The sequence below is a fragment of the Eucalyptus grandis genome, chromosome 3 (assembly GCF_016545825.1).
Source record: "Eucalyptus grandis isolate ANBG69807.140 chromosome 3, ASM1654582v1, whole genome shotgun sequence".
Lineage (NCBI taxonomy): Eukaryota > Viridiplantae > Streptophyta > Magnoliopsida > Myrtales > Myrtaceae > Eucalyptus > Eucalyptus grandis.
In genome coordinates, this window is record NC_052614.1 from 58,092,778 (window position 1) to 58,120,200 (window position 27,423).

At 37.3% G+C, this 27,423-nt stretch overlaps 1 protein-coding gene across 1 annotated transcript; it reads left to right on the plus strand.

Annotated features, from left to right (window-relative positions):
• Positions 1-9,072: 9,072 nt before the first annotated feature.
• Positions 9,073-27,141, plus strand: LOC104437936 (myosin-15). Its single transcript, XM_010050981.3, is given in 40 exon segments — positions 9,073-9,370; positions 9,514-9,645; positions 9,736-9,882; positions 10,618-10,763; positions 10,861-11,023; positions 11,183-11,241; positions 12,702-12,858; positions 13,208-13,357; positions 13,460-13,596; positions 13,765-13,911; positions 14,014-14,115; positions 15,031-15,088; positions 15,167-15,268; positions 16,004-16,041; positions 16,127-16,253; positions 16,345-16,423; positions 16,426-16,517; positions 16,781-16,912; positions 17,391-17,500; positions 17,594-17,654; positions 17,781-17,958; positions 18,207-18,412; positions 19,417-19,536; positions 19,625-19,723; positions 19,833-20,054; positions 20,606-20,745; positions 21,117-21,228; positions 21,440-21,490; positions 21,586-21,675; positions 21,843-22,013; positions 22,149-22,301; positions 22,590-22,766; positions 23,791-23,919; positions 25,205-25,275; positions 25,361-25,460; positions 25,541-25,597; positions 25,667-25,723; positions 25,833-25,913; positions 25,987-26,069; positions 26,462-27,141. Coding segments are annotated over 40 exon segments (4,572 nt in total). The 5' UTR covers positions 9,073-9,364; the 3' UTR covers positions 26,592-27,141.
• The last annotated feature ends 282 nt before the right edge of the window (positions 27,142-27,423 follow it).

Consider the following 27,423-nt stretch of genomic DNA (forward strand, 5'->3'; position numbering starts at 1 on the left):
CAATCTCATCCAACAAAAATGCACATATCAAGTTATACCTACTAGCACAATTTGTGGTATCAAAAACCATCACATCACCAAAACAATCATAATCAAATTTGAATAAACTATCTCTTAAAAACAGATTGGTCAATCTACCATCTTGATCTACCTGTTGTGCATAGAAAAACATTGGATTTTGCATTTGCATGCAATGAAAATGAGTCAAAAAATTTTGACAATCTCCTCCATCAATATAATTTAATCTTTCACTTTGCAAATCATGTAAGATGAAACCCAAGTTTTGGCTTCCTCCTGCTTTGTTTGCCAAAAACTTATATGTCATTGTCCCCCCAATGCCAGCTTTCATCATGTCAACTAAAATACCATTGCAAGTGTCAGAAATCATTCTTCCACATTTTATCAAATGCCTTTGATGTTCCGATATAAATTCATGATTATGCTTGTGAACATAGTCTATGATTTCATAAGCGTCATTCTCAACTTTAAATCTAATAAATGCAGGGCAGCCACATCTAACTTCAAGTCTTTCATATTTTCTTTTTTGATCGGATGAGTTGATAGAATATCCCTCACAATTACACACAAAAGTGCGTTGAGTTATTTCTCCTTTATTATTTTTTCTAATCTTAGACTTCTTCACTCCAAATCCTTTATCTATAGTATAGACCACATATTTATGATATGCTTCAAGTTCACTTGCAAAAATCATTCATACTGTAAACTCAAAATCTTTTTTCAAATCACGAATAACATGTGCTAAATCAATAGTTTCATGTTGCAAACAAAGAACAAAAAATGATTAACACAATACTTTTACAAGTAAAATAACATCACATCTATTTTTTTGAAAAAGCAAATATCTTTTACATAGTACGACTTCAAAATTACCTCCGATTCAGCCATCGAATAACCTTATATGTGCAGATTAATTGACTAACGCGAGCAAATCTTTGTCCATTGGACTTCTTGCCGAATTAAAGAGAAATTAAATTTTGAAATTCAGTGCCATCCTAAATAAGCCAAACCTCCAAAAAATCACAACACCAGACATTCAAAGGCAAAACTACCAATTCAATAGCCAAACTCATGCAATTACCCACCAATAATTAAAAAAAAAAAAACTCCATAAAAATAGTAGAAACAGCAAAAAAAGAAGCGGAAAAAGTTTAAAATTTAGGGATTTTTTTGAGATCTTTATGATTCATCATAACATGTTAAACATGGTAAGCAAAGTTTTGAGAAGATCATTCCAAATCAAGATATTATAACAAAAGAAAAACAAAGAATTTAATTGTAGACCTATAAATATATGTCAACCCAACGAAATTCTAGTAACTTAAAATTTGGATAGATTAGAAAACCCCTCCCTATTAAGTGCAACTAAAAATTTCATATCTAAAAAATATTCTTGCAGTCCACCCATTTAATCTAAAAGAAAATGATTATGTGATGTAAATGTAATCACAAATAATAAAATGTTTTTTACTTCGCTATAGATATTTCCAATTTTCTAAGATTAAACGAAAATTTCACAACACATTCTAAGTAATCAATTGGTGCTAAAGAGGCACACAGCAAGCTTACTTTTGACTTCCTTGATATCTAACAATTCACAAGATGCACTAAATGATATAATATGGAACCAACAACATCATTCAAGAAAAAAGAACAGCAAATGAAGCAAACTAGTTTGGGAGTCATTATGGCACAAGAAAAAAAAATGAAAGCACCTAACCTAAATGTCAGTCGCAATGAGCTTAAAATGGAATTGCTCAACCTCCACAATATTCCAACAACTAATTACAAGCCCATCTTAATCTGCATTGCAAACCAAATAACATTAAAATCCATAGACACTCAGAATATGAAACTTTAATGAAACAATACTATAAAAGCATCTGAATCAAGGGAATAAGATAAAATATAAGAAACAAATATTAATGTTCAAACATACTATTCTCTTAGCTAACATATAGTCAAGTTGTCCAACAACATCAAGATCTGTCAAAGCTAAAAATCGTTCACAATGGCAGCCGCAATGTCGTCACTACTCACTTTGAGTTCTTCAACACTTTATAGCAGCATGGAAACGTATCATGTGATCATTTTCATTTTGTCCAAGAAATGGGCGACAATAAGCAGTTTGGAAAATATGATCCGTTTCTTTCCTTTCCATTGATCACTTTTTTTGGATGTATTTTAGTTAGCTGAGAAACACCATAGGCATTCTAAAAAAAGCCAAATCTTTCTCTATTCAATAGTATGATTGTTTATGTAAGAATGTTGAGATACAATTGCAAACCCAAGCTTTTTTTTTTTTCAATTCTTCTTGATATTAGACTTTTTTTTCATCTATTTTTCTGTTTGCGCCACCCAAGATGTGAAAGTGTCATGACACATCAGTGATGTACAAGGTTTTACCCTAGCTATCTAACATATCTTGGTTCTTGAGGTGCAGATGTGATCAAGCTAAAAATGCATTGCAATACATGATAGAATATGTTGCAAGTTTTTTTTTTTTTTTTTTTTTTAAATGAACCACACACACAATTGTGTAAACTTGCCTACCTGCCTTGCAGCTCGTAGGTGACTGGCGGGCTTTTGGGTGTCTACACTTGCTAAAGAAGGCAAGGCGAAGACGATTACAGCTTGGGACCTAGCTAAGACCCGTGGGGCTCTTGGGAGAAAATGGCAATGGTGAAGGCGGCCGAGCTCGAATGCGCTCGATGAGCTTTTGGGTGTCCACGATCACTGAGGAGGCACAGGCGGAGAAGGTCAGAGCTTGGGACGTAGCCACGACCAGTGGGGCTCTTCGGAGCGAGTAGCTCCTAGCAATGATAGCTGAGGCGATCGAGCTTGGAGGCAACCAACGAGCTTTTGGATGTCCACACTCACTGAAGAGGCCAAGGCAGAGATGGTCGAGACTCAACCACGATCGGTGGGGTTCTTGGGAGCGAGTGGCTCTTGATGGCAATGGTAGAGGTGGCCAAGCTCGCAGGTGACCGACTGGATTTTGAGCATACGTGATCGTTGAAGAGGCTGAGGCAGAAATGGTCAAAGCTCAGGACCCAACCATGACCAGTGAGGCTCTTCAAAGCGAGTGGCTCCTGGCAACGACGGCAGAGGCAGTTGAGCTCGGAGGCAACCAACAGGCTTTTGGGTGTCCACGCTCACCGAAGAGGCCGAGGCGAAGATGGTTCAGGACCCAACCACGACTGGAAGGGTTCTTGGGAGCGAGTGGCTCTTGACGACGACGGTAGAGGCAGCCAAGCTTGGAGGCAATCGGCGAGCGTTTGGTTGAGAGAGATGGCATTGCAGCTTTCATGGAGAAAAATGCAAAGACAAAAAAAATTTGAAAGAAAATGGGAGGGAAAGGGACGCTCTCTTGCGTGCAAACAAGAGAAATAGTGCTGAGAAAAAGACAAAGCATTAAATGAGTGAGAAAAGTAGCAAAAATTTAACTAAAAAATAATGGTGGGCCCCGGCTCCAAATGGAGCCACGTGGCGACATGTGTCGCATCCTAATTGGGTGGTGTGTGGAGCGCCCAGCCCACACAATATTTTCTCTCAATCAGTGCAATCAATAGTCACTGACATGGCAAATAAATGTCAATAATGTGGCTGAAACGTGGCGAATGATGTCACTAGGTTAGTGGGAGCGGCGGATCACATGAGAGGCGCGCAGCGCATGGACTTCACTTGTAGAGAAGGCTGGTGGCGCGTGGAAGCACGTGGGGGTGTCGAAAGACAACAATTTCCCCAGATCTTGACTCATTGGAGGATGGAGAGCTGATTGTGGCGTTGATTTGCTGAATTAAGGATGTCTAAAGTGTCAGAATAACACCAAAAGCTATTGGGATCGGTGAATCCGAGACGGGGCGGCTCGTGTAATATATTTTCCGCCTTTATTCGTGCTAATTTGCTATGGTTGCCAAACTTCAAGACCAACTTTCGCAAGGGCCAAGGCCCAATCCATTGGAGATTGTTCTCCATCCTTTCACGATTTCTATGTTGTACGAGCCGCTTAAAGTAGATAAATCAAAAGGGCGCTCCATTTTTTTACTAGAATCATTGACTAGCCCAGAAACTGAACAAAGCAGATTTCATGTCAGAAACCACGACCGGACCGACCCGAAATTCTGATTGCAGAGGTGGAAATAATTTATGAAAGCTTATGAGCTTTCACATGTGAAAGGTGGACGTATCTGCCGCGTGGATATGATTGGCATAAAAAAAAAAATTCGGGCTTTATCTTAAAAAAGTATGAATGCAGTTTCCCAATGTAAAGTGTATCTGAATATATATTGCAGCCGATTCTCTTGGAATTTAGTGACTCTCAATCATTTCTCTTCGTTTATTTTAAAAAGGATTTTGTCAGAAGGAGCTTAACGAGAAACCAAGCAACGAAAGCTTACAGCTTTTAATGTTTCTCGTATCATGCGTATTCAATGCTTTGTAAAGTGAGACATTTGCTCATAAAATATATTTAGCAAGCAACCAACTCGACGCTCATTAAGTATACTCTTTTAAGGAAAGTCCCAAATGCGCTAGTCATCTTGCATACAGCTAGTACTCTCCACCCTCAGCTTTCAAATCTTAAGAGAAGAATTTTCCACAAATTAATTTTTTTTAGACTTTTATACAATTGATTTACTGAAAATCATCAGTCAACAAAAAAATTATTTATAGTAAAAAAAATATGTATGCTTAAAATCAGGAAAATGAATTCCCTAAAAAGGAGGATTTTTTTTTTTATCATGAAGTTTTCTCCAAAATAAACCCATCCCTAATTTATTTCTCAAACTAATATAATTGTGCATTTATTTCACTGAAACTTTACGATGTAGGAAAATGTATTAATGGAAATCATTTTTAAGAAAAACTGTTAGTTTGCATTTGTTTTGTGATATAAGGAAAGCGATTTCCCTTTTATCAGATGGGGAACTCGTTCTCTCCTAAGCTAAACTCATTGTTTTCAGTTTGTAAAAAAAGTTTTCCATAATTTAATTAGTTTTCCGTCATCCAAATACCAAAAAATCAAATAACAATTTCCTAAAAACAGTTTTCCTTTAAATAAACTGACCCTAAACTAACAAATTGCCGTTCATTCAATAAGCAAAAGCTCTAGAAGGGGTTAGAGATTGAAAAAATGAAGTGCAAATTAGACATGGACAGAAGTTGAGGAGGGTCGATTAATAGCAACTACTACAGAGATTATAGTGGTCAAGGACTCTAACTCGAGATAATTGTTGCTGTCCGCCATTAATAATAGTTAGGCTTCCGATGATAACAAATATAGTAAATCGAACAGCGAAATTTCCAATTGTTATTCGTTCAAATGCTAGCTTTTTGTTGTTCGATAAATAAATAAAAAATCCTAATTGGAAGCATCTAAGAAGTGAAATCTTAAATGTACCAGGCTTACTTAGTCAAGTTCATCCTTAAGATCACTCGTGCAAATGGAATAGTTGAGATGCTCGAATACTTAAATCTGGACATCACACCCCAATCTCTTAACCCACAAATAAACCTTCGTTGATCCTATTGAAAATTCTCGAGCATAGCATGGTCTATCAATTGGTCATGTCCTCGCCATCTAACGAAAACATTTAGCATCATCACGTCAAGTTCCACATATCTTGAAATTATTTTGTCAAATAAAACATGCAAGTGATTGTGCGACATTATTCCATCCGATGACTTCCAATCATGGGCTTGGTGGGCCACAAGGCCACAAAAAGTGCGTTTGGTAATTATTTTATTTCCGAAACAATTTCCACTTAAAATAATTTCTTTTATTTCATCGTAGATAATAATTTTTGAGCATTTGAAGGTGTTTAGTAGCTGTTCAAAATTTTTATTCACGAGAATATAAATGCATTTAGTAGAACTCCTAAATTTCTTTGTTTCTTTTAATTTTTTAATACATTATTATTTTTTCTTATTTTTCATTTCTCTTATTCTTCCTCCTCCTTTGTGGCTAGTCACCAGGTGAGGTTTGGTGAGCTCATTGAAGCCTCGCCTAGCCATCTCAAGCCTCCTGGCAAGCCTCAACTGCCACTAGCGAGGCTCGACCTCACCCAAGCGACGCAAGGATCTCGGAGAAGAGCCTCGCCAACCAACACAAGGTTGGGCCTTGCCAGGCTAGGGTGAGGCCGATCTCACGTCGCTTGAGCAAAGTTGAGCCTCACCGGTGGCCTTGCGAGGCCGAAGCTTGAGATGGCTAGGGGAGCCTCTAGTGAGCTCACCGAACCTCGCTTAGTTGGTTGTTGCCCATTGGCGACCGGTGGTGGTGGTGGCCGATGATCGGTTGGGGGGAAGAAGAAGAGAGAATGAGAGAAGAAGAAAATAAAAGAAAAAAAAAAAATAGGTTTGCGGTTGATTATGGAATTGTTCCTAGTAATAAAGAGACAATTTTTTTTTTTCTATTTTTTAATTCTGTTCCAAATTTAGTTCCAAGAGAAAAAAAAACGGATTTTTGTTCTCAGTAAGAAAAAAATTATCAAATTGATTTTTGTTTCAAATCTACTCTTGAAAGTAAAATAATAAAATCAAATACTATTGGATAAATTACCAAACGCACCCTAAGTCAAATGGGTCTGAAAAGCATCGTGTGTCGAGTAAGACCTAGCTTGACAATTTATAAATGTGGTACAAGAAAATAATAATGATAATTTTAAAGTTTTGCTCTATTTGCAATGTCATCCTTGGATTAATATGTTCAATATGGTCATTGAATTATTTCTAAATGTTCAATTTAATCCCTTAACCATCAATTTATCCAGTCTAGTCCCGTGATTTTTCATAAGAAAGTCAAATAAATCATTTGGTACTATTATCCAGATTTTAAAATATTTTTTCATTTCGATAAATTTCACAAATTAACCAAAAAAGTGCAATCTCTTTATTACCTCATACCTTTTTGTCTTTATAAATATCACAACAGTTTCCATTTAGTATACTTTAACTTATTGGTCTCTGAAACATTAATAAAACCTCATTCAAAGTTATGTTCTTAGAATTGAAAAATCCAAAAACACATTTGGTAAACTTATATAATTTTTTTGTTTCTTTTAAGAATAAGTGTTTGTATAATTTTCATTTATAATGATATTAATTTATTTGTAGATAATCTTAATGATATTAACCTAAATCATCTTGTTCCTTATTGTTTTTTTTTTTTTTTTGTCCGAGCCACTCTATTCCTACTTTACACTCGCGAGGTCGCCGGCTTTTACCATACCATGGCTTGCGCAACCGCCTGGAAGAAGAAAAAGGAGAAAAAGAAGAAGAAAAGCTTTCTATGAATTGTTCCAAATTTTTTCTACTTGTTGTTTTTGCCATCCCTCCCGGGAGCGAAAGTGTAAATAAATGCATTTATGTTATTTTTTTGTTCCCCGAAACAAAATAACAAAAATTTGTGTTCGACCCAAACAACCCCCATTTCATGTTAGACCTTCCTGCTAATTTAAGAATAAGTGTTTGTATAAGGGCATTTATAATGATATTAATTTATTTGTAGATAATTGTAACGATATTAACTTATTTTCGTTCCTTATTGTTTAGGTATATAAAATTTGTAAGTTTTTGCATTTCGTATTTAACTAATTTTAGTTAAATTTGAAAATTAGAAATTTTAAATAGTAGAAATAACAATTGGATACAACTCTAAAATAGATTAATTTTAACCTTTACATATGTCATAAGCTGAGAGATACTTAAATAAAACTATCATGGCATTTATAAAGACCAAAAATGTTAAAAGCTAATTAAAAGACAACATATTTTTCATTTGATTTAAGAAATTAATTGAAAAGAGAAGATATTCTAAACTTTAGAAAATAGTGTAATTAAAAAAATTTGTGAATAATACCAAAGTACTTACTTAGTTATGGAAATTTGATGGACTAAATTAAATAATCCGAAAGTCTAAAGTCTAGATTGAACATAGTTTAAATATCACACCAAACAAATCAAAGAATTCAAATATGACATAGCAACGTTAAGCCAAAGTTTATCATCTCTTCCATATGCATGTTGATATGAGCGATGTTGAACAACAAAATAAGGGTCCATTTGTTTGAAGAAAAACCGTTTATAAGAAATTGTTTTCCGACTTTTTGGTGTTTGAATAAGGAAATATTCTAAATAAGTGTTATCATTTTCTCAAATAAAAATTTAAAGTAAACCTCGTGTCAAATAAGAATCAAAAGTTGTCATATTAGTTTCAAAGAAGCACTTAGCTAAAATGTCCCTTGATGGACCGAAATATTTAGGTCATTATTTGAAACTACCATGGGATTCTTATTTAACATAATGTTTACTTTGATTTCTTATTTTAAAAAATGACAATACTTCAAACTCTTATTTATAATTTTCCTTTTAATAATGAAAAGTTAATCGAATTACGTAAAAACGTCTTTGATGGATAGAAAACAATAAGCTTAGAAAGATGGAAAACAACTTCCATTCCTGTAAAAAAAAGAAAAGAAATCACTTTCTTGAAACCACCATACGGATGGAAATGAATCGTTCCCTTCAAAAATGATTTCCACGGAAAATGCTATCCCGCGTCATAAAATTGTCAACGAAACAAATGCACCCGGGAGAATATTCAAATTCGGCCTGGCCCCAGCCCGGATGATTCCTTCCTCTCCTCTCATCCCATGGTCTAAGGTCGGTAGCCCCTAGCCCTAGCCACGGAAGGAAGGACGGTAAAAAAGACCAGCAAAATTTCCGACTTTTTCCCCCCATCAGAGAGGGGCGGGGAGCGTCCCAGCGCCGGGCTCGCCCTGTTGCCCTCGTTCCGAACGCGTCTGACATCAAGCTTCAAATTTCCGGAGGGAAAAAAAGAAGGGGCTCGCCCTCCCACGCCCCATCCCCCTGCCATTCTTTTTTTTCAAACGCAAGCAAAGAGAGGAGGAAAGGAGAGAGGAATCAAAAAATTTTCCCAATTCAAAAAAGGGGCAGGAGGAGAGAGGGAGGGGAGGGGGGGGGGAGCGTTTGAATTCCCTCCCGTCGCTTTCCTTTTCCCTCATTTTCCCATCCAACCAAACAGTCCAAATCCCCGCAAGAAGCAGAAGAGAAAAAAGCTAACGTCCACCGCAAGCTTTCCCTCTCTCTCTCGCCACCTCTCTGCTGCGTGCTTTTCAAATTACGCTCTCTCGGACGCATAAGACAAAAACCGCGAATTCCCCCGCTCCCCACCTCCTCCCAGTCGTCGTGGCGGCAGCGCGCCGTGACGTGTGGGCTTCCGCCGCCGATCCCCCTCCGCGCTTCGCCCCGCCATTCGCCGCGACACCTGTTCTCAGGGCGGGAACTCGGGAAGCCTCCCCCTCCCTCCTTCCTTCCTCCCGAAGGCATGCCTGTACGTCCGTTCCCCCATTTCTCTCTCTCGCGCCTTCGTCTCTTGTCGTTCTCTCTCCGTTTTCTAGGGTTCTTCGCGCCGCGGCGGTTTTTCCTCCTTAGGGTTTCGCTCGCGGTGGGGTGAAAAGTTTCGATCTTTGGCAGGAGCCGAAGATGGCGAGCCTGCGGAAGGGCTCCAAGGTGTGGGCGGAGGACCGGGGCTCCGCTTGGATCGCCGCCGAGGTCGTCGATTCCGCGGGGAAGCAGGTCCGGGTGTTGACCGCCGCCGGCAAAAAGGTGATTGCTTTGGCCCCCTCTCTCTTGGCGTGTGCGTCTCTGTAATTTTGGCTTGTCGGGATCGTGAGGGTGTTGAGCTCCACTCTGTAGGTTTTGGCTTCGCCTGAGAAGCTGCATCCTCGGGACGCGGATGGCGAGGAGCTCAATGGGGTCGACGACATGACCAAGCTGACGTACTTGAATGAGCCCGAAGTGCTTTACAACCTCGAGAGGAGATACGCGCTGAATGATATATACGTGAGTCGATTAATGTGGACGTGTGCTGGATTCTGTTTAGCCTGGGGTTTTATCGCGTTCTGCATGGTCAATGCGTGTGGTGATGAGTTGGTTGATTAGTTAATTTGGAGTGGTGGAGTTGTGTAGCAATTACTGATATATTCCTTGTAGAGTGATTGAAGTCTCTTGAGATAAAGATGTCTGAGCTAAATTACTCACTGGGGTGCTTTTAACCTTAGAATGATATTGTTGAGAATCTTCACTGTTTGTCAGAAAGGCAACTTTCTCTTTTTGAGAGCATCTACAAACGTGAGAACATCATATGTGGAGATTATGGTTAGGTGTAGTTTTCATATTTTCAGAAGAAGCGATAAATGACAAAGTGCCAACTACTATTTCTGGATTGAAGGTTGTAATTTTCTTTTGTTATGTGTTCCAATGGCTATATATGACTTAATTGTTGCCATCACTTGAATGCTGACTGCATTGTTAGAATAAATGTCAGGTCTGTTATACTTGACTTACGCCTATGACTAATTTGTCGGCAGCTAAATTGCCATGTGATGATGGTCTTAATTGAATCTGAACATGGGGTGATTCAAGTGAAAGGCAATCTGCATATACCTATGGCTCATTTTGTTTATTCTGGTATCTGAATATTTTCTTACCTTGAAAACGCAGCTATTCACTTAACAATATCAATGTATGATAAATGCGGCAAACTATTAAGTAGGACTTTTTTCCCTTTGTGAGCAGACTTACACGGGAAGCATTTTGATAGCTGTCAATCCATTTACAAAGCTTCCCCACCTCTACAATGTGCATATGATGGACCAGTATAAGGGAGCTCCTTTTGGGCAGCTAAGTCCACATGTATTTGCAGTGGCTGATGCATCATACAGGTGTTTAATTTTTTTTTATGCTTGTCATTGAGTCTCATTGAGTATACTCCTTAGTCTTACAACACGATCTAATTAGGTGTTTGCCATCTTGATGCAGAGCAATGGTAGATGAGGGTAAGAGCCAATCTATACTAGTTAGTGGGGAAAGTGGGGCTGGAAAAACCGAGACAACAAAACTGATTATGCAGTACCTCACTTATGTGGGGGGTCGCACTGCTAGTTCTGGTGATGATCGAACAGTAGAGCAGCAAGTTCTTGAAGTAAGGGTTGCTTGTCACCATTCAGTGAAAAGCTGTACCAGTAAATTTGCATATTTGACTAATATATGCCCTTCATCATAACTGTTGAAGATTTTGGATATTAGTTATCTTTCTACTTTGGAGATGAACATTCTGCTCACTTGACTCTGTGTCATCCAGTCAAATCCACTATTGGAGGCATTTGGTAATGCGAGGACTGTCAGAAATGATAATTCTAGGTGCGTGCTGGTTCTCTTTATTCCAATGTTGCTATAATCTGCTTTCAAGCTTTGAGCTGCTTGTCAGGGTAGTTTTACTCTACCAGTTTGCCTATAAAGTGGCAAAATTAATTTGACAACCTGCCCCTTAATATATTTATATTATATTTGGAGATCACCCAATGCCTTTCTATGAATTGAGTCTTCATATTGAATTTCCCTGATGGAAATGACATATTCCATTTTAATAATAACCCTGGGATCGCTTATTCTTAAAAGCATCGACTGAGTACCAGTGGGACCTCAAAGGGACAATAAAAGAAAGTAATTGGTGAATGCGTTGTCTCAAGTTAAATGCATTGAAGTCTATTCACTGTTGTTAATCCAAGATCTATTGAACAAAGAAATATTTATGTGCAATTGGTGGACAAACAATAACTTGTTATTCAGTAAATTATCTGTCAGTCACTTCATATTGCTATTGCTCGCAGCTATTTTTGGGTGCATAGGTATACAGACATATGTGATAGGTCTGTGTAGCAAGTTATCTGTCATTAGAAGTATGTAAGTATTTAAGTATGAGTTAAGGCATGTGATGTTTGTGGTTGTCCTTTCAGGTGATCATTTATTTTTCTTGCATAACTCAAAGAAGTTCCTATCTCTAGAGTTTTTAGATTTCTTTGTCCAAACAGACTTGCGATTCCCTATATGATTCACAGTTGAAAATTCATATCGAAAATAAAAATCTGGGAAACAAAAGTGAAGCGGTTATCGTAATATTCTAGTAATAGGAATCTTGATGTTTTTGTTTTACATTTCAATGATAAGAGTCAATCTTAACTAATTCAGATTTGCTCTCACAAAGAGATATTTTTAATGCACAGTAGATAAGTATTTATGAACAGAGTTAACTTTCATGTCATATGAAGATGATGGCATGTTCTATTCTAATTGTGGGTGATTGCATTATCGTCTTGCATTGAAAATACTTGAAGCATTATTGCCAGCAGTAGCACATGCCAGAAAGGCAAGATAATCATTACAACTTGTGATATCAACATCAGTAGCAGTGATAAATATACAGGGGAAATTGGTTGATATGTGAGGTAATCTTGGAATCTTGGAGATAAAGACATGGAGGGAAAGCTGGTCGTTAGAACAGGTCACTCTGTACGGGAAAGAGATATTGAGTGATATAGGCAAGTAGTTGTGTTGTTGGAAAATGGTGGCGAATGGCAGATCACAGTCACGCTAACATGCTTTGGAGAAGGTTAAATCTTCCCACGCTGATATATTTTTCCTCCTAAATATTTGTAGACAACTGGGGCTTTTTATCTGTTATTTTTTGCAGTCAGTCTTTGAGAGGATGAGCAGCCTTCTATATTGAGTCATGTCATTGATTAGTCTATGTTTGTATTGGGCTAGTAATTGTTAGGCTTATCTGATAGGTAGATTGTAATTTGTTTACCTTATCGTTGCAGTCGTTTTGGCAAGTTTGTTGAAATCCAGTTCGATGCGAACGGTAGAATATCCGGTGCCGCAATTAGAACTTATCTTTTGGAACGTTCTCGGGTTGTTCAAATAACTGATCCTGAAAGGAACTATCACTGCTTCTATCAATTATGCGCATCTGGAAGGGTACGTTCCCTCCCCCGTCCTTCTCCCTCCCCCTCCCCTTTTCCTCCTCTGTTGGCTCACCGTCAGTCCTCTGCTTTCATTATGCATCTAAATTTGTTGATCTATACACCTATTGAGATGTACCTATTTGTTGAAATCTCTGCAATGAATTTGTTCTGGAAAATGGTTCATCATTCGCGTTAAGGAATTTTGTAAGTTCTGAAGCAAGATGTGATCAATTGTGTGTGGCGTATTTCCATATTTAGCTAGTTGCTGAATAGCTGGATGCATGTGCCATTAGTGTGTGCATATTCTGGCACAAATGAAACCTATAAGCATTGTAGCTTTGGGAACGTCAAAACATGTGCAGGATGCAGAAAAATACAAGTTGGGACATCCGAGCCTGTTCCACTACTTAAACCAAAGTAAGACTTATGAGCTGGAAGGAGTGAGCAGTTCAGATGAATATTTGAAGATGAGAAGAGCAATGGATATTGTTGGCATAAGTTCTGAAGACCAGGTTGGCTGGTTTTTATAAAAAAAACTGATGGATATATACCTTTCTTGGTTTTGCGCTGCTCTTGTATCTTACTTATTAGAGGAACTTTTATGCTTTTCACAGGAAGCTATTTTTCGCACATTGGCCGGAATTCTGCATCTAGGAAATATTGAATTTTCACCAGGCAAAGAGCATGATTCTTCTGCCATAAAGGATCAGAAATCTGGCTTCCACATGCAGATGGCTGCTAATCTTTTTATGTAGGTGATCTAGAATCTTCTCACATAGCCTTCTTTTTCTCGGCAGTCCATAGTTATTATTTCCTTGCCTTGTCTTTAGTGGAATGCTGGATTGCTTGGCTTTGATTCTTCATTGAGTTGGCTTGTATAATGCATATCTTTGAATGAATGTGATAAACTGTTGTCCAGGTGTGATGTGAACCTCTTGCTAGCAACGCTATCCACTCGTACAATTCAAACTCGTGAAGGAAACATTGTGAAAGCCCTTGATTGTAATGCTGCAATTGCCAGTCGAGATGCACTGGCAAAGACAATCTATGCTCGGCTATTTGACTGGTATTTTGTTGACAAAACTACATCCGGAAAGTCTTCTTTATTTAATTTTAGTGTTGATTGTCTTGATTTAAGAACATGGTTGAATCTTATCATTTTCTGTAGGTTGGTTGATAAGATTAACAGGTCTGTTGGTCAAGACCCAAACTCTCGTGTTCAAATTGGAGTCCTGGATATATATGGCTTTGAATGCTTTGAGCGTAATAGGTGAGTTTCTTCAGCTTTTTAAGTGTTTTTCATTTTTTTCATCGGGTCCGGGTAGAGACCAAAGGTCTTGAGCGATCAATTAGACCTTTTTAATTAGACCTATTTAAGTGTGTATGGTGACCGCTTGATTGGCTATCCATTGTTGTTTGTACTTCTGATTTGGCTATTTGAGGACTGCCTGATGACTTTTACTTCTGATTTTCTCTCTTCTTACCTTGCTGAAGAAGGAAACCGGCTTTTCGCTTATTTGCACCTTGGGCCTAGTGAGTTTGAGTGGGTCCAAGAGGGCTGCCAGGTCCATCATATGCATCATATACATAGAAATCTTTCTTCCAAAGAGAATTTTATGCACGAACTCTTCCAAGATAGATTTAACCATGAAGCATGATTCCTCTATGTCAGATTTATGAGGAGAATTCTCTGGATTTGTGCTATGACTATAGACGTAGTTGGATCTCTGTTTGTGCTTATGCTTGATTGGTTTGATATAGGATGTGCTGGCTCATTTTGTTGTATAAGCATGTTGTGGCTTGAAAAGCTATGAGATGAGTCTCTTGCTGCTCCACTTTAAGCAAAACAAAGTTTGATGTTCTTGATTAAAGAAAATGTGGCATTTGGAAACTTTTTAGCTGATTCAATCATCTCTATTCAATTAATTCCAAGTGTAAATGTGAGTTTTACTTAACATATTTATAATATTGTTTTGCTTTTTTATCTCATGAAGGTGACTGCTTTTTTGCGTTTTTGGTGATAAAGAAATGATCCTTCACGGCACATGTTGTTATATTTCTTTTGTTTAACATTGGTTTGAATTGGTTACTTCTGTGACAAATTGATTTTCAATGCCTGTCCTAGCATCAATTTCATTGTCCCATGGTACTCAGTGTTATTCATGGGTTGTCATTTCATCCACAGCTTTGAGCAATTCTGCATCAACTTTGCAAATGAGAAGCTTCAGCAGCACTTCAATGAGGTGAGATAAGGGTTTTGAAGAAAAATGTTGTGCAGTTCTAGTGGAAACTTCTATCTAATTTTTTGCCTTTTGTTTCAGCATGTGTTCAAGATGGAGCAGGAGGAGTATAGCAAAGAAGAAATTAATTGGAGCTATATAGAATTTATAGACAACCAAGATGTTTTGGATTTGATTGAGAAGGTTGTTTCTTACGTCATCACATGGATTTTGGATACTTTGAAGCTCTGTAATGCACTCTGAAAACCATTAACTCATTCCTTTCTCATATGAAACATACATTTCGGCTTCAATTGATCTTTTTAGTCAGTTGATAGATAGCATTCTGTAACGCATTTGGAATGGTGATTACATGTTGGTGTATTACACGCCTGGCATGGCACCCTACCAATCAAGCATCTCCTTGCTTTTGAAAGCAAACCCTTTTCCCATTGAGGTTTTTATGTTGTTTCCTCGAGACATTGAAGAAAACTTGTGTCAAAGTCCTTTGTTTATTCTCGATTCGCTTGTGTTATAGGATCCATCAAGTTGGAATGAGATCATGAATTTGGAAATCTCAATAGTCTCATGTGGTTTGATGTATTAATAAGTTCATGTGTCTGCAAGATGTATCAGAATCTCATCACTGGTGTTTTCGGAGTTGCTCATGAGTAAATAAATTAGTGTGTATTTTATGGGGATTTTAGGTTTTATACATTAACAAATTTTAATTGACACTGTTCTAGCATATTTGCAACTATGCATTTGAAGTCTTCTTTTTGCACATTTAGTTATTTGATGTAATGTGGAAGTTGCGGTGCCTTGTTTATTAGCAAATATCATCTGAAGGCATAAGTCAGTGAGAAATGGTTCCTTATAGTAGTCTTGTGCAAATAACCTCTCATATTTATATTATTGTTGGTCCTGTTGATCTTGCAGAAACCTATTGGGATTATTGCTCTGTTGGACGAAGCTTGGTACAGATTGTTTTTCCTCTATATAAACTTTTCACGTGGATTTGGTGTACATGCAATTCATGTTGTTCTCTTTCTTGTTGTGCAGTATGTTCCCAAAGTCAACACATGAAACCTTGTCAACCAAACTGTTTCAAAACTTTCGGTCACATCCAAGGTTGGAAAAGGCCAAATTTTCGGAAACAGATTTCAGGATTGCCCACTATGCTGGAAAGGCATGTATTTTGACAAAGATGACCTGTGAATCTACAATTTTTGTTTGGCTTTGTTTAGAATATTTTTTTGTACCTGCTGTTTCTTATGCAGGTCACATACCAAACGGAAACCTTCATAGATAAGAACCGAGATTACGTCGTGGTGGAGCATTGCAATCTTTTGTCCTCTTCCAATGCCCCTTTGTCGCTGGTCTTTTCCCTGCTCTTCCGGAGGAATCGTCAAGATCATCCTATAAATTTTCTTCTGTTTCTTCTAGATTTAAGGTGAGCTGTAACCTATATTCCAGTCACCTCTCATTTTCGTCTCTCAAAACTCCCGAACAAAGCATAAAGAGAAATGGGTTACTCACATTAAAAAGCTGTTATACTAACATTTGAATAAGTATTTTTTATCTTCTTGGGTATCAAACTATATGTTGCAGGAATTGATGTCTTCATATGCTGTAGCTCTTTCATTTAAAAATGACACAAACACAAAGGAGTGTTAATTTACCAGGATATCAATAATCTCTTTTCTTGTGGTGCAGCAACAACTCCAAGCACTTATGGAAACCCTCAACTCAACAGAACCTCATTATGTGCGTTGTGTAAAGCCAAACTCCCTAAATCAACCGCAAAAGTTTGAGAAACTCAGTGTCTTGCACCAGCTACGCTGTGGGGTTAGTGGATTGTGCTTCTACGCTTTGATATTTTGTTGTTCTGTCTTTAGAAATGGTCATTCTGGTTAACTCGAGTGGGAAGTACTATTCGTGCTTCTCATTTTGCACTGCATTGCCATATGCACTCTACTGGCATAGTTCTAATGCTTCCTCATAGTCTTTTTTTTTTTCTTTTATATTAACTCAATGCCCGTTAGAGAAGGGACTACTTCTTGCATGATAGTCATGCTTTACACATTGTACAGATGCTAGTCAACTCCATCTGGTCATTATTACATCTTGATGTGATTGTGTTGGTTAATCTCCCATATCTTATGGTTGCTGTCTCGTAGTTTGAATTGTCATAATGAAGATTTTGGCTGTGGTTTCTTATGAATGGCTAATCTCCCCTATCTTATGGTTGCTATATTAATATGCATTAGTTGCGATGATATCATTCCCATTCACCATTTCTATTTCTTAAAACAATTTTCAACAGGGTGTTCTGGAGGCAGTTCGCATAAGTTTGGCTGGTTATCCAACTCGAAGGTCTTATTCAGAATTTGTGGATCGTTTTGGACTGCTAGCTCCTGATCTTCTATTTGGAAGGTCTGCTTGTGGCTAAGTTTTTATTGAGCATTTGATCCTGCTTTCTGTGTCTTTAGTATATGCTTGCAGTGTCATCATTTTTATGCAATGCAGTTATGATGAAAAGATGATCACTGAAAAAATCCTGCAGAAATTGAAGCTTGAAAACTTTCAGGTATATATCTTTTGCATTCATAACAGAGCTGTTACTGATTTTAGAGTGGCCGGTGTAAATCTTGTAGGATGACGTATATTCCATCAAAGTCAGTGTCTTTACCCTGCCTTATAAATGTTGCTGCAGCTTGGGAGGACCAAAGTGTTTCTTAGGGCTGGTCAAATTGGTAGTTTAGACTCACGGCGAGCTGAGGTTCTGGATAGTGCTGCAAAATGCATCCAACATCGTTTTCATACATTTATTGCAAGGAGGGATTTTGTATCTATCAGGGGTGCTGCTTATGTTCTTCAAGCATACTGTAGAGGTACTTTATCTTGCCAGGTTTTTCCTGTGAAATTTTGGCTAATGGATGGAAATCCATTGGCTTAGGACACTAGTTGCTTGTAGGTCAGGATTTGATTTCAATATCCACCTTAGAGCCTCTAATGTAAGTGCGCAATTTGCATTTCTTCTATAATATGTTCAAATGGAAGAACTTTTCAAGGGTGGATTAGAACATGCTCCGTTGCAAATTTTTTCTTGCTCATGTATATTTTTTTATTTATTTCTTAGGATGCCTTGCCCGGACACTCTATGAAGTGAAGCAGAAGACAATGGCTGCTATTATTATGCAAAAGTATTTGAGGGGCTGGCTGATACGGTCTGGTTATGGGAAAGTGCGTGCAGCTGCCATTGCCATACAGTCAAGTATACGTGGTTTTGCAGTACGCCAAAAGTTTTTATATGGAAAGAAACACAGAGCTGCTATCCTGATTCAGGTGAACAGGATGTTGGATATGCACATTTTGGATCAATTGTCTGTATTTACCATTTGCGACTCATTTCTTATGATAAAAAACAGTCTGGGTTTTACCTTAAAGGCTTGATGGTTTATTGCTTTTGTTCAGTCAATAAACTGTGAGAAGGATCATTGGAAGATCAATTAGCTAATGGAGATGTGAGTGCTTTGGACTTATCATAAAACATGATAAGTCCAAAGCACTAGCATCTCATATGGTACAACATTATATGCCTAGCTGGTCTATCGACATGATATAAAGTCCTTTTGTTGTGAGTTATTAATTTAGCTTTTTAAACAAAAATTTATAATGGGTTAAGGCGACGATGGATTCTGTAATAGTTAGAAACACGACTAAGACATGCTAACTGAAATTTCCAGTCATATTAATCATTATCATGTTTGGTCTGGCTTCTCTAAAACATTTCCATAACAATGCACTATTTTGTTGGGAAGGTGGATCATATGCATAATCCATTCTTTGCCTCTGGCTTTTTACTTGATTTGGTTATCTGGTCTCTCCCAAATACTGAAATTGTGTGTTCAAACCAGAGTAAGAGAATAGTCCTGTCTTTTCTCATAGTGATAATATGTGCTTTGAGCTCATTGTAATTCCATTCTTTTTTACTCTCTGGCCTATATAAAATTATCGTTTAAACAGCAATACTCATGGGTTTTTAAAGATTTGGGGTGGTCATTATTAAGTAAAAGTCAAATCTTAAGTACTGAAAAGGAAAAGTACAGGTGAAATCCTGAAGACAGTGATGGTATATGTAGTTATGAGAACTATCATGCATAGGGGTTGCTTCCCTTTTTGTTTACTAATACTAAAATAATAAAAAATAAATAAAAAATCTGTTAGCTTTCCACTTCTGTTTGCCATTTTTTAGTGTTGCATAACTGATTTAATGTTGCTACTAAACAATACGAGTTTGTTAATGTTGGTTTGCTTCAATCTCTTGACATGTGGTGTCCGATTGCTAGGCTCGATGGAGAATGCACAAGTTCCGCTTAGCTTTGAGGCATCATCAGGCTTCTATCATTGCAATACAGTGTCTATGGAGGCGAAAACTTGCTATAAGAGAACTCAGGAGGCTGAAGAAAGTAAGCTTAATTAGGCTTATATGGAGTTTGTTCTTTTCAAGTTAGAGCATAATTAATTATTTGTTGTACATTAATTTTCGTATCATAGGAAGCTAATGAAGCTGGTGCCTTGCGCATGGCTAAGAATAAGCTAGAGAAGCAGTTGGAAGATCTTACATGGCGCTTGCATCTAGAAAAACGTTTACGGGTATGTGATCAAATATAGAATTGTAAGATTTTGTATATGCTATGTGGATTTGGAAGCTCTACATGATGGGCAAATATATTTTTCTAAGAGGCAGCCCCTTTCTCTATAGGTTTCTAATGATGAAGCTAAGCTGGCGGAGATTTCAAAATTTCGGAAGACAGTAGAATCATTGAATCTTGAATTAGATGCTGCTAAGTTGGCAACAATAAATGAATGTAACAAGAATGCAGTGCTTCAAACTCAGTTAGAATTGTCGATGAAAGAAAAGTCATCCCTGGAAAGAGAGCTTGTTTCAGTTGCAGAGCTGAAGAAGGAAAATGCACAGCTGAAGGTTAGTCATCTGCTTATCTTGGCCTAGACTTTGGTTGGCTTCAGAATAAAACATTTTGTTCTAGTGATTCTGGATGGGCATCGGGGATAAAATATTATTTACTCCTTTTAAATTCTGGTAATGGATAATGTCTTAGCTGAAAGATTTGCTTACTGTAGAGTAACATCAGGCCTCTTGCTATTGAAATCTAGTGTTAAATTTTTGTTGCACTGTCAATTTGCCTATTTCTTTGAAGAATTTGTTCTATTGTTTTAAGTTGGATATGGGTGCACTGCACCAACTACTAGCAAAATGTTATGGTTTTCCGTCTATTTGGGTTGCACATGAGCAAGTTTGTCGGATTGATCTTCGTATTGCTCTAAAATCACGTTATCTTTCTGTTTACTTAGCAATTTATCTTATAACTGTAAAATTCATGCGTACTCTGTGTCCCAATTGGATTCTTATTCAGTTTTGTTAGTTTGGCTTTTGGTCTGCTGTTGATTTTTGCTAAGTAATTTATCTGGAAGAGATAGCTTCTTTATAATACTTATGTTGATATTTCTTGCCAGAGTGCCTTAGACACTTTGGAAAGTAAGAACTCTGCTCTGGAGCTTGCACTCATCAAGGCTCGAAAGGAAACTGATGATGCAATTGGGAAGTTACGCCAAGTGGAAGAGAAGTGGTTTCAGTTGCAAGAGAACGTGAAAAGGTTGTTGTGTGTTTTAATTTCTTGTAACTTATGTGCATATCAAAAGTTATGCTGACTGTTGTTCCAACTTGTGTTTTTGTGGGTTTACGAGTCACTGACGAGTTTCCTGGGTAAATTACTTAAGACTAGCAGCTACTAATTTTGGTCTGTTTGATTTAGTGCATTTCTCGTCTCAATTGTTTTCGATCATGTCTCTCATTATAAGTTGTCCATCATAAAAGATGATGTGGCATGCAATGTTACATTTAAATAATATGCTATACTGAATTCTTCTATCCTGCATTTATGAGATTTGACATCCTTAGTTCCTGTGGTGCAGTATTTAACAACAACTTATTGTTCTCTGTTTCTATGTGGTCTTTTTTTAATAGCCTTGAGACAAAGCTCTCAAACTTAGAAGATGAGAACCACATTTTACGACAAAAAGCACTAAGTGTGTCCCCAAAGAGTAATCGCGCAGGTCTTGTGAAGGCATATTCGGAAGTAAGTTCTGGTCTCTGATTTCACTGTAATTGCATATAGCATATAAACACTAGTGGATATTACTAGTGCAGGCACATAGAATGTGTGCATTTCTGGATTTTCATTATTGGTTAATTTAGTAATGCTAATTTTGATATATAAGTCATGCAATATTTTATATGCTGCTGTACTGGTGCGATTACCTTTTTCATCTTTCTTTTTGATGGTTCAGAAGTATTCTTCTGCACTGGCTCTTCCAAATAGTGACAAGAAGAATGTTTTTGTAAGATTTTTTTTTTTCTCCCTTGGTAGTCTTAAGTTCTTGATTTATCACATGTGAACTCTTTGTCATCCTTAACAATTTTGTATTCGGTGCAGGATTCTCCAACTCCTACCAAACTTATTCTACCTTTTTCACATGGCTTGTCCGAGTCACGCAGGACCAAGTTAACTGCTGAGAGACATCAGGTTTTCTGCCTTTTTGCTTTGCTGGCAGGAGTCACTATAATTATATGAACATCAGCAACTATCATGACCGATAATAGTTACATCAGATAGAGAAAGCATTTAGATCAATGTAAACTCTGGGATGTTTGTGACATTTCTGATATATAAAATGGCAAACTTCTTTCCAGGAGAACTATGAACTTCTTTCGAGGTGCATCAGAGAAGATCTAGGCTTCAAGGATGGCAAACCAGTTGCTGCTTGTATTATGTACAACTGTCTGCTTCACTGGCATGCCTTTGAATCCGAGAGAACGGCTATATTTGATTATATTATTGAAGGAATCAATGAAGTTCTTAAGGTGATACGGATGAACTTTGCTTTTTGTATCAGTTCATGCTTCAATACTTTTTCTTTCCAGTGATGGCTGATGCCTGTAATGTTTTTATCAGGTATGCTGACAGTACAATAAAACCTTGTCTTTTAATTATTTCAGGTTGGGGATGAAAACATTACTTTGCCTTATTGGTTGTCCAATGCATCAGCACTTCTATGCCTCCTGCAGAGGAACTTACGTACAACCGGTTTTCTTATAGCAGCCGGTCAGCGATCTTCTGGGGCTTCTGCATTGACAGCGAGAGTCATGCAGGTGCTCTACACTTCAATTCCACTCTACTCTTTTTATTTACTTAGTGCCTTGACAACAATATGATGATATATTGTCAATATTAGTTCCATTTCCTTGCATTGACAAATACACATGACTAATCTTTTGTTCTTTGGAAGAAACTTTAATGTTAATGGTCTTTGTATCTTTCTATCGCTTGCCCTTTTCTAATAGCTTCATAGAATATTCCTAGAAGAGAAAAAGAATCTACTGATATCCTGAATAGCAGTTTGCCTCAAGAATGCTTCTTATGATGTTTTTACTTCACAGAGCGTAAAATCACCGTTCAAGCATATTGGTTTTGAGGATGGTCTTTCACATATGGAAGCAAGATACCCTGCCATACTTTTTAAACAGCAGTTAACCGCTTGTGTAGAGAAAATTTTTGGGTTAATTCGCGACAATATTAAGAAAGAATTGTCTCCTCTCCTGGGTTTGTGCATTCAGGTAATTCTCACTTGCTCTTTCTTTGAAATTTCGTTTACTTTTACAATCTTGCCATAGCTCTTATATAAGTTTGCCAAGTAGCGACTAGTTGCTCTGGTGGATTTTCAGGCATGATTTGTCACAGTTGATGTGCACAGGGAGCATAATTTGAGAAAATAAAATCGGTTTGTTTCAGATGAATGCGCTAATAAATATCTCTAGATTATTTCATTGATGCTAGCTTATTTATTCTTAGTCGTACTTGACTAAGTTTAAGCTGTTGATCTACACAGCGTTCTCCCTGATTTATTATCTTTTGAAGTAAGGAAATGTTGCAGAGCACCAGAACTCAAAGATAAATTCACCACAAATGGTTTTTATCTCCCATTACAATACAGAATGACATGTATTTGGGCTTTTATTTAAGCAACTGCTGCTAAAAGTCTATGTGCAACATTTCACAACGAGCTCATTTTGTAATTCTCATGAGGAGATGATGGAAAATGTCTACAGTGAAATTAAGTTTTGCAGTGCTATCACTGTTTCTTAGTTAAATATGTTTTCCCCAATTCTTAGGCAGCTTATACAATGATCTAAAGCCTAACATAGGTGTAGAAAAGAATCTGTATTTTCTTATTATCATCAAGTGATTACGAGGTATATATATACAGGAATAGAGGACCTAAATTAGGTGAGAAAATCAAGGATAGAGGACCTAATCTGTATTGATAACTAATTTACAGCTAACAAAATCACTTCGCATAATAAAAATAAAATCAAATAAAATAATATCACATAATATCCCAAATGATTTGGGAGAGATTATAGGAGATTTTCCAACAATAGGTATATTGAATTAGTTGAAGATTGCATCTGCTACATGCTGAAAAGTCATTCTGAAGGATCACGCGTGTGGTTTATCTTGCTTGGGACATAATTATCTAGATCACCTATTAGTATGTTTCATTTCAGCAAATTAGAACTGTTTCAAAGATTAAGACATTCTAACAGTTTGCGTTTTTATTTCTTTATGATAATACATAAGGCACCAAAAATTGCACGTGGCAAATCTTCTAGATCGCCTGGCAATGTTCCTCAGCAGTTTCCTAGTAGTCAGTGGGAGAGCATTATCAAGTTTTTGGATTCTCTAATGAGTCGTCTTCGAGCAAACCATGTATGTATGAGAATCCCTATATTGTATTATTGCCTGTTGATTCAATATCTTGTATGTGGAATTGTTGCTGAATGCATCACTGGCAAAATGAACATGTGCAAGTGTTGTTTTTGGCTTGATGACTGAAAGAAACTATGTTGGTTGTTAGGGAAGATTTAGTTTATTTGCAGTTAGATAGGGCATCATTATATGGGCTAGTTTAATTTAGTGTGCCAAAATGGATTCTAATTGGTTATGGGTGCTTGGGATTCACTTCTGATATTGCTATGTAGCAAATTTCTGTCTTCAAGACATTGAAAATGAAGAAAGTGACCAAATTTCACACGACATAAAGACATGGAGATGAGTTTTATCTTCATCTCCACGAAGTGTATTTGTTACATCTCAGTGAGTGTCCTTGAGGACCAGCTAACCAAATCCTGTTAATGAAAGGGACAAGAAATGCTAGAAGAAAGCGCTTAGGCCATAGGCATCTTAGGGTGTGGCTGGTAACATTTTTGTTTCCGGGAACAATTTTTCTTCAAATTTTTTTTTATTTTTATTTTTGTTCCCTGGATGAGTTTTTGAGTATTTGAATGCGTTTAGTAATTGCACAAAATACCTATTCCTAGAATAAAAAAGAACAAGAACAAGTTTCATACGACCCTCGAATTTTTTGATGATATAGAATTTCTTTTAATTTTTTAATAATTTTTTGAGATTTTTCTATTCTTTTCTTTTCCTTTCTTCCTCTCTTCTTCCTCCTCTAGCCTGTCACCAGGCCTCAGCAATGGCCGGTGACCAGCCAAAGACGAGAGCCAGCGACCTCATCAGCCCTCAGTGAGGTCAATCTTGCTATGGCTGGGCGAGGTTAGCCTCGCCGTGGCCAGGCAAAGCCAACCATGTGGTGGTTGGGCGAGGTTGAGCCTCGCCGGTGTCTAGGCAAGGTGGCCTTGCCACAACTTCCAAAAAACTCATTTGGCCTTCATTAGAGAAAATATCAATTACTTGCAGTCTGGCTACCAGACCAATATTTTGATATGCCAAAGCTTATATATGATTCTTCCATGTGTCATGCCAACCTCCGTATTTACAATTTTCTCAAACTATTCGACAAACCTTTTCATGGCTTGCACACCTAACTTTTAACTCCGGACACTAAATGACCGTTGCCTCAATTTTGTGAATGCTGGGTTACTATGTTCTTAAATTATCGACTTTGGAGATGCTGTTCCTTTTTGGTTTATAAATGCTTCACTTTTTTTTTCTTTTTAGTAGATTACCAACCTTTGAAGTGTTCATTCAGGTACCCTCCTTTTTCATTCGTAAGCTTGTCACTCAGGTTTTCTCTTTCATCAACATTCAACTCTTCAACAGGTAAACCTTGGATTTTAACATTCTATTTTTAGTATGTGGATCCTTATCGTAGATATCATTATGAGCCCTTGGTTGTTGTGTTCAGTCTTCTCCTGCGGCGTGAATGTTGCACCTTTTCAAATGGTGAGTACGTAAAATCTGGCCTGGCAGATCTGGAGAAATGGATAGTGAATGCAAAGGAGGAGGTAAATGGAATTATTGCCTGCTAAAATCTTTATACAATAATTGACTCTTTCTTCGGTGTCTGAAATGCTGGAAACTATAGTATGCAGGAACATCTTGGCATGAGCTCAATTACATCAGACAAGCTGTTGGATTTCTGGTATGAGCTGTTGTGTTTTGTTCTCATTGTATACTCAAAAATCATAATTTTCTCCAATGTATGTTTCAGGTGATACATCAGAAGAGGAAAAAGTCTCTAGAAGAAATTATGCAGGATCTGTGTCCGGTAGGTCTTGTACTCATTTGCTGCTGTGAGATATTTTCTTTTCCATGAATCTTATAGAAGACTTAATGTGAAATTCAAATTAATGCCATGCTTCCTTCATTTTGGACAGGCATTGACTGTGAGACAAATATATCGAATTAGTACAATGTATTGGGATGATAAATATGGGACTCAAAGTGTCTCAAACGATGTGAGTATACTTTCTATCTGAGGTTTGCCAAGTCTTTTTTGGGAGAGAATTTTAAAAGCTATGTGCTCAATAGGTGGTTGCTCAAATGAGAGAGATCCTGAACAGGGACAATCAAAATCTTACCTCAAATTCATTCTTGTTGGATGATGACCTCAGGTAAATTGCATACCATAAGCCTTTTGCATAGGGGTTGTGTGAAAAATATTAGAAGTTGGTTGCAGTGTTAGCTTTCGGTCTGTAAATCAAGGTGTAATTATATGAAGTCACAATTGTCATGCAACTATGTAGAAGCTGTTCTCATCTCACCTGCAAGAAAATCTGCCATTCACTGTATGGATTTATTCCAATCATGAATGTTACTAGGATTTTAGAGATGACAATAGTTTATTTGGAAGGTATGTTTTACCTTTGGAAAATGAAGTACGCCTTTTTGTGGTTAATAATTTTTTCAAGGTGATTATTAAGTTTAAATAAAGAAAAGTGTCTTTGCCTTTTACTGTAATCGAAACTCACGAGTGTTCCTTCTTTTTTTTTTAAACTTTTGGCAGCATCCCATTCTCAACTGAAGATATCGATATGGCAATTCCGGCAATAGATCCTTCAGATATTGAACCACCAAGCTTTTTGTCTGAGTACTCTTGTGTACAGTTCCTCATCCCGCACCAGAATCAAAAGTAAAGATGGCCTTGTGTTGTAAACTGCACGTCACCTTACTCGATGACCACGCCTCCCTCTGTTGTTGTACATAATGATTTTCTCAGAAAAAAGAAGAAAATTAAAAAGGCAGAAGCAGCTTCATTACTCACTTCTTGTGAAGATGGTATCTCTTGCTCAAGAGAAGGAAATGCATCTGGAGTCATCAGTAAACTTTTGTGAATTAGGGTTTCGGTTAGCTTCAAATTGGGGGATTAGTATTGATTGGTTGGAAAGGCAGATCAGTGGTATTCTTTGTTTCTCAGTTTAGTTTGTAGACAGGTCACGTATATTTCAGGATTAGGTGGTCATTTGTTTTTACTGGAAAGGCGGCTTCCTTTTTCATTGGGGCTTTGTCCTTTCAAGTTTGTACATACATCCCCAAAATAGTCTTGTCTTAGGTTATGCTCCTTTGCCTTTTTCTTTTTATCATTAATTTTGTTGATTGACCGGCAATACAAAAACAGGTGATGTACATATAACTTTAGTCAATCCATGTGGTCATTTATATCAGCGATCGATCAGTTTGTAATCACGTTCAATGTGTTATTTTTAATGATTTACTTGCTCAAGACAATAGTAGAAACATGATAAAGGTTTTGGCCATCGGTCAATCGAGAACTTAAGATTCCATTTCTGTTGATGTAAAGTCTAAAGTCTTCATCTTTCCAGCCTGTTGCCTGGAAAATGATAAAATATTTATCGTTGGAGCCACGCCACATCAAAGTTCCGAAGCTTGAATTTACCAGCGGCGAGCTCTCAAGCCTTCAATCGACGAATCAAAACATTTTTAAGCCATGTTTCTATTTGGATGTAC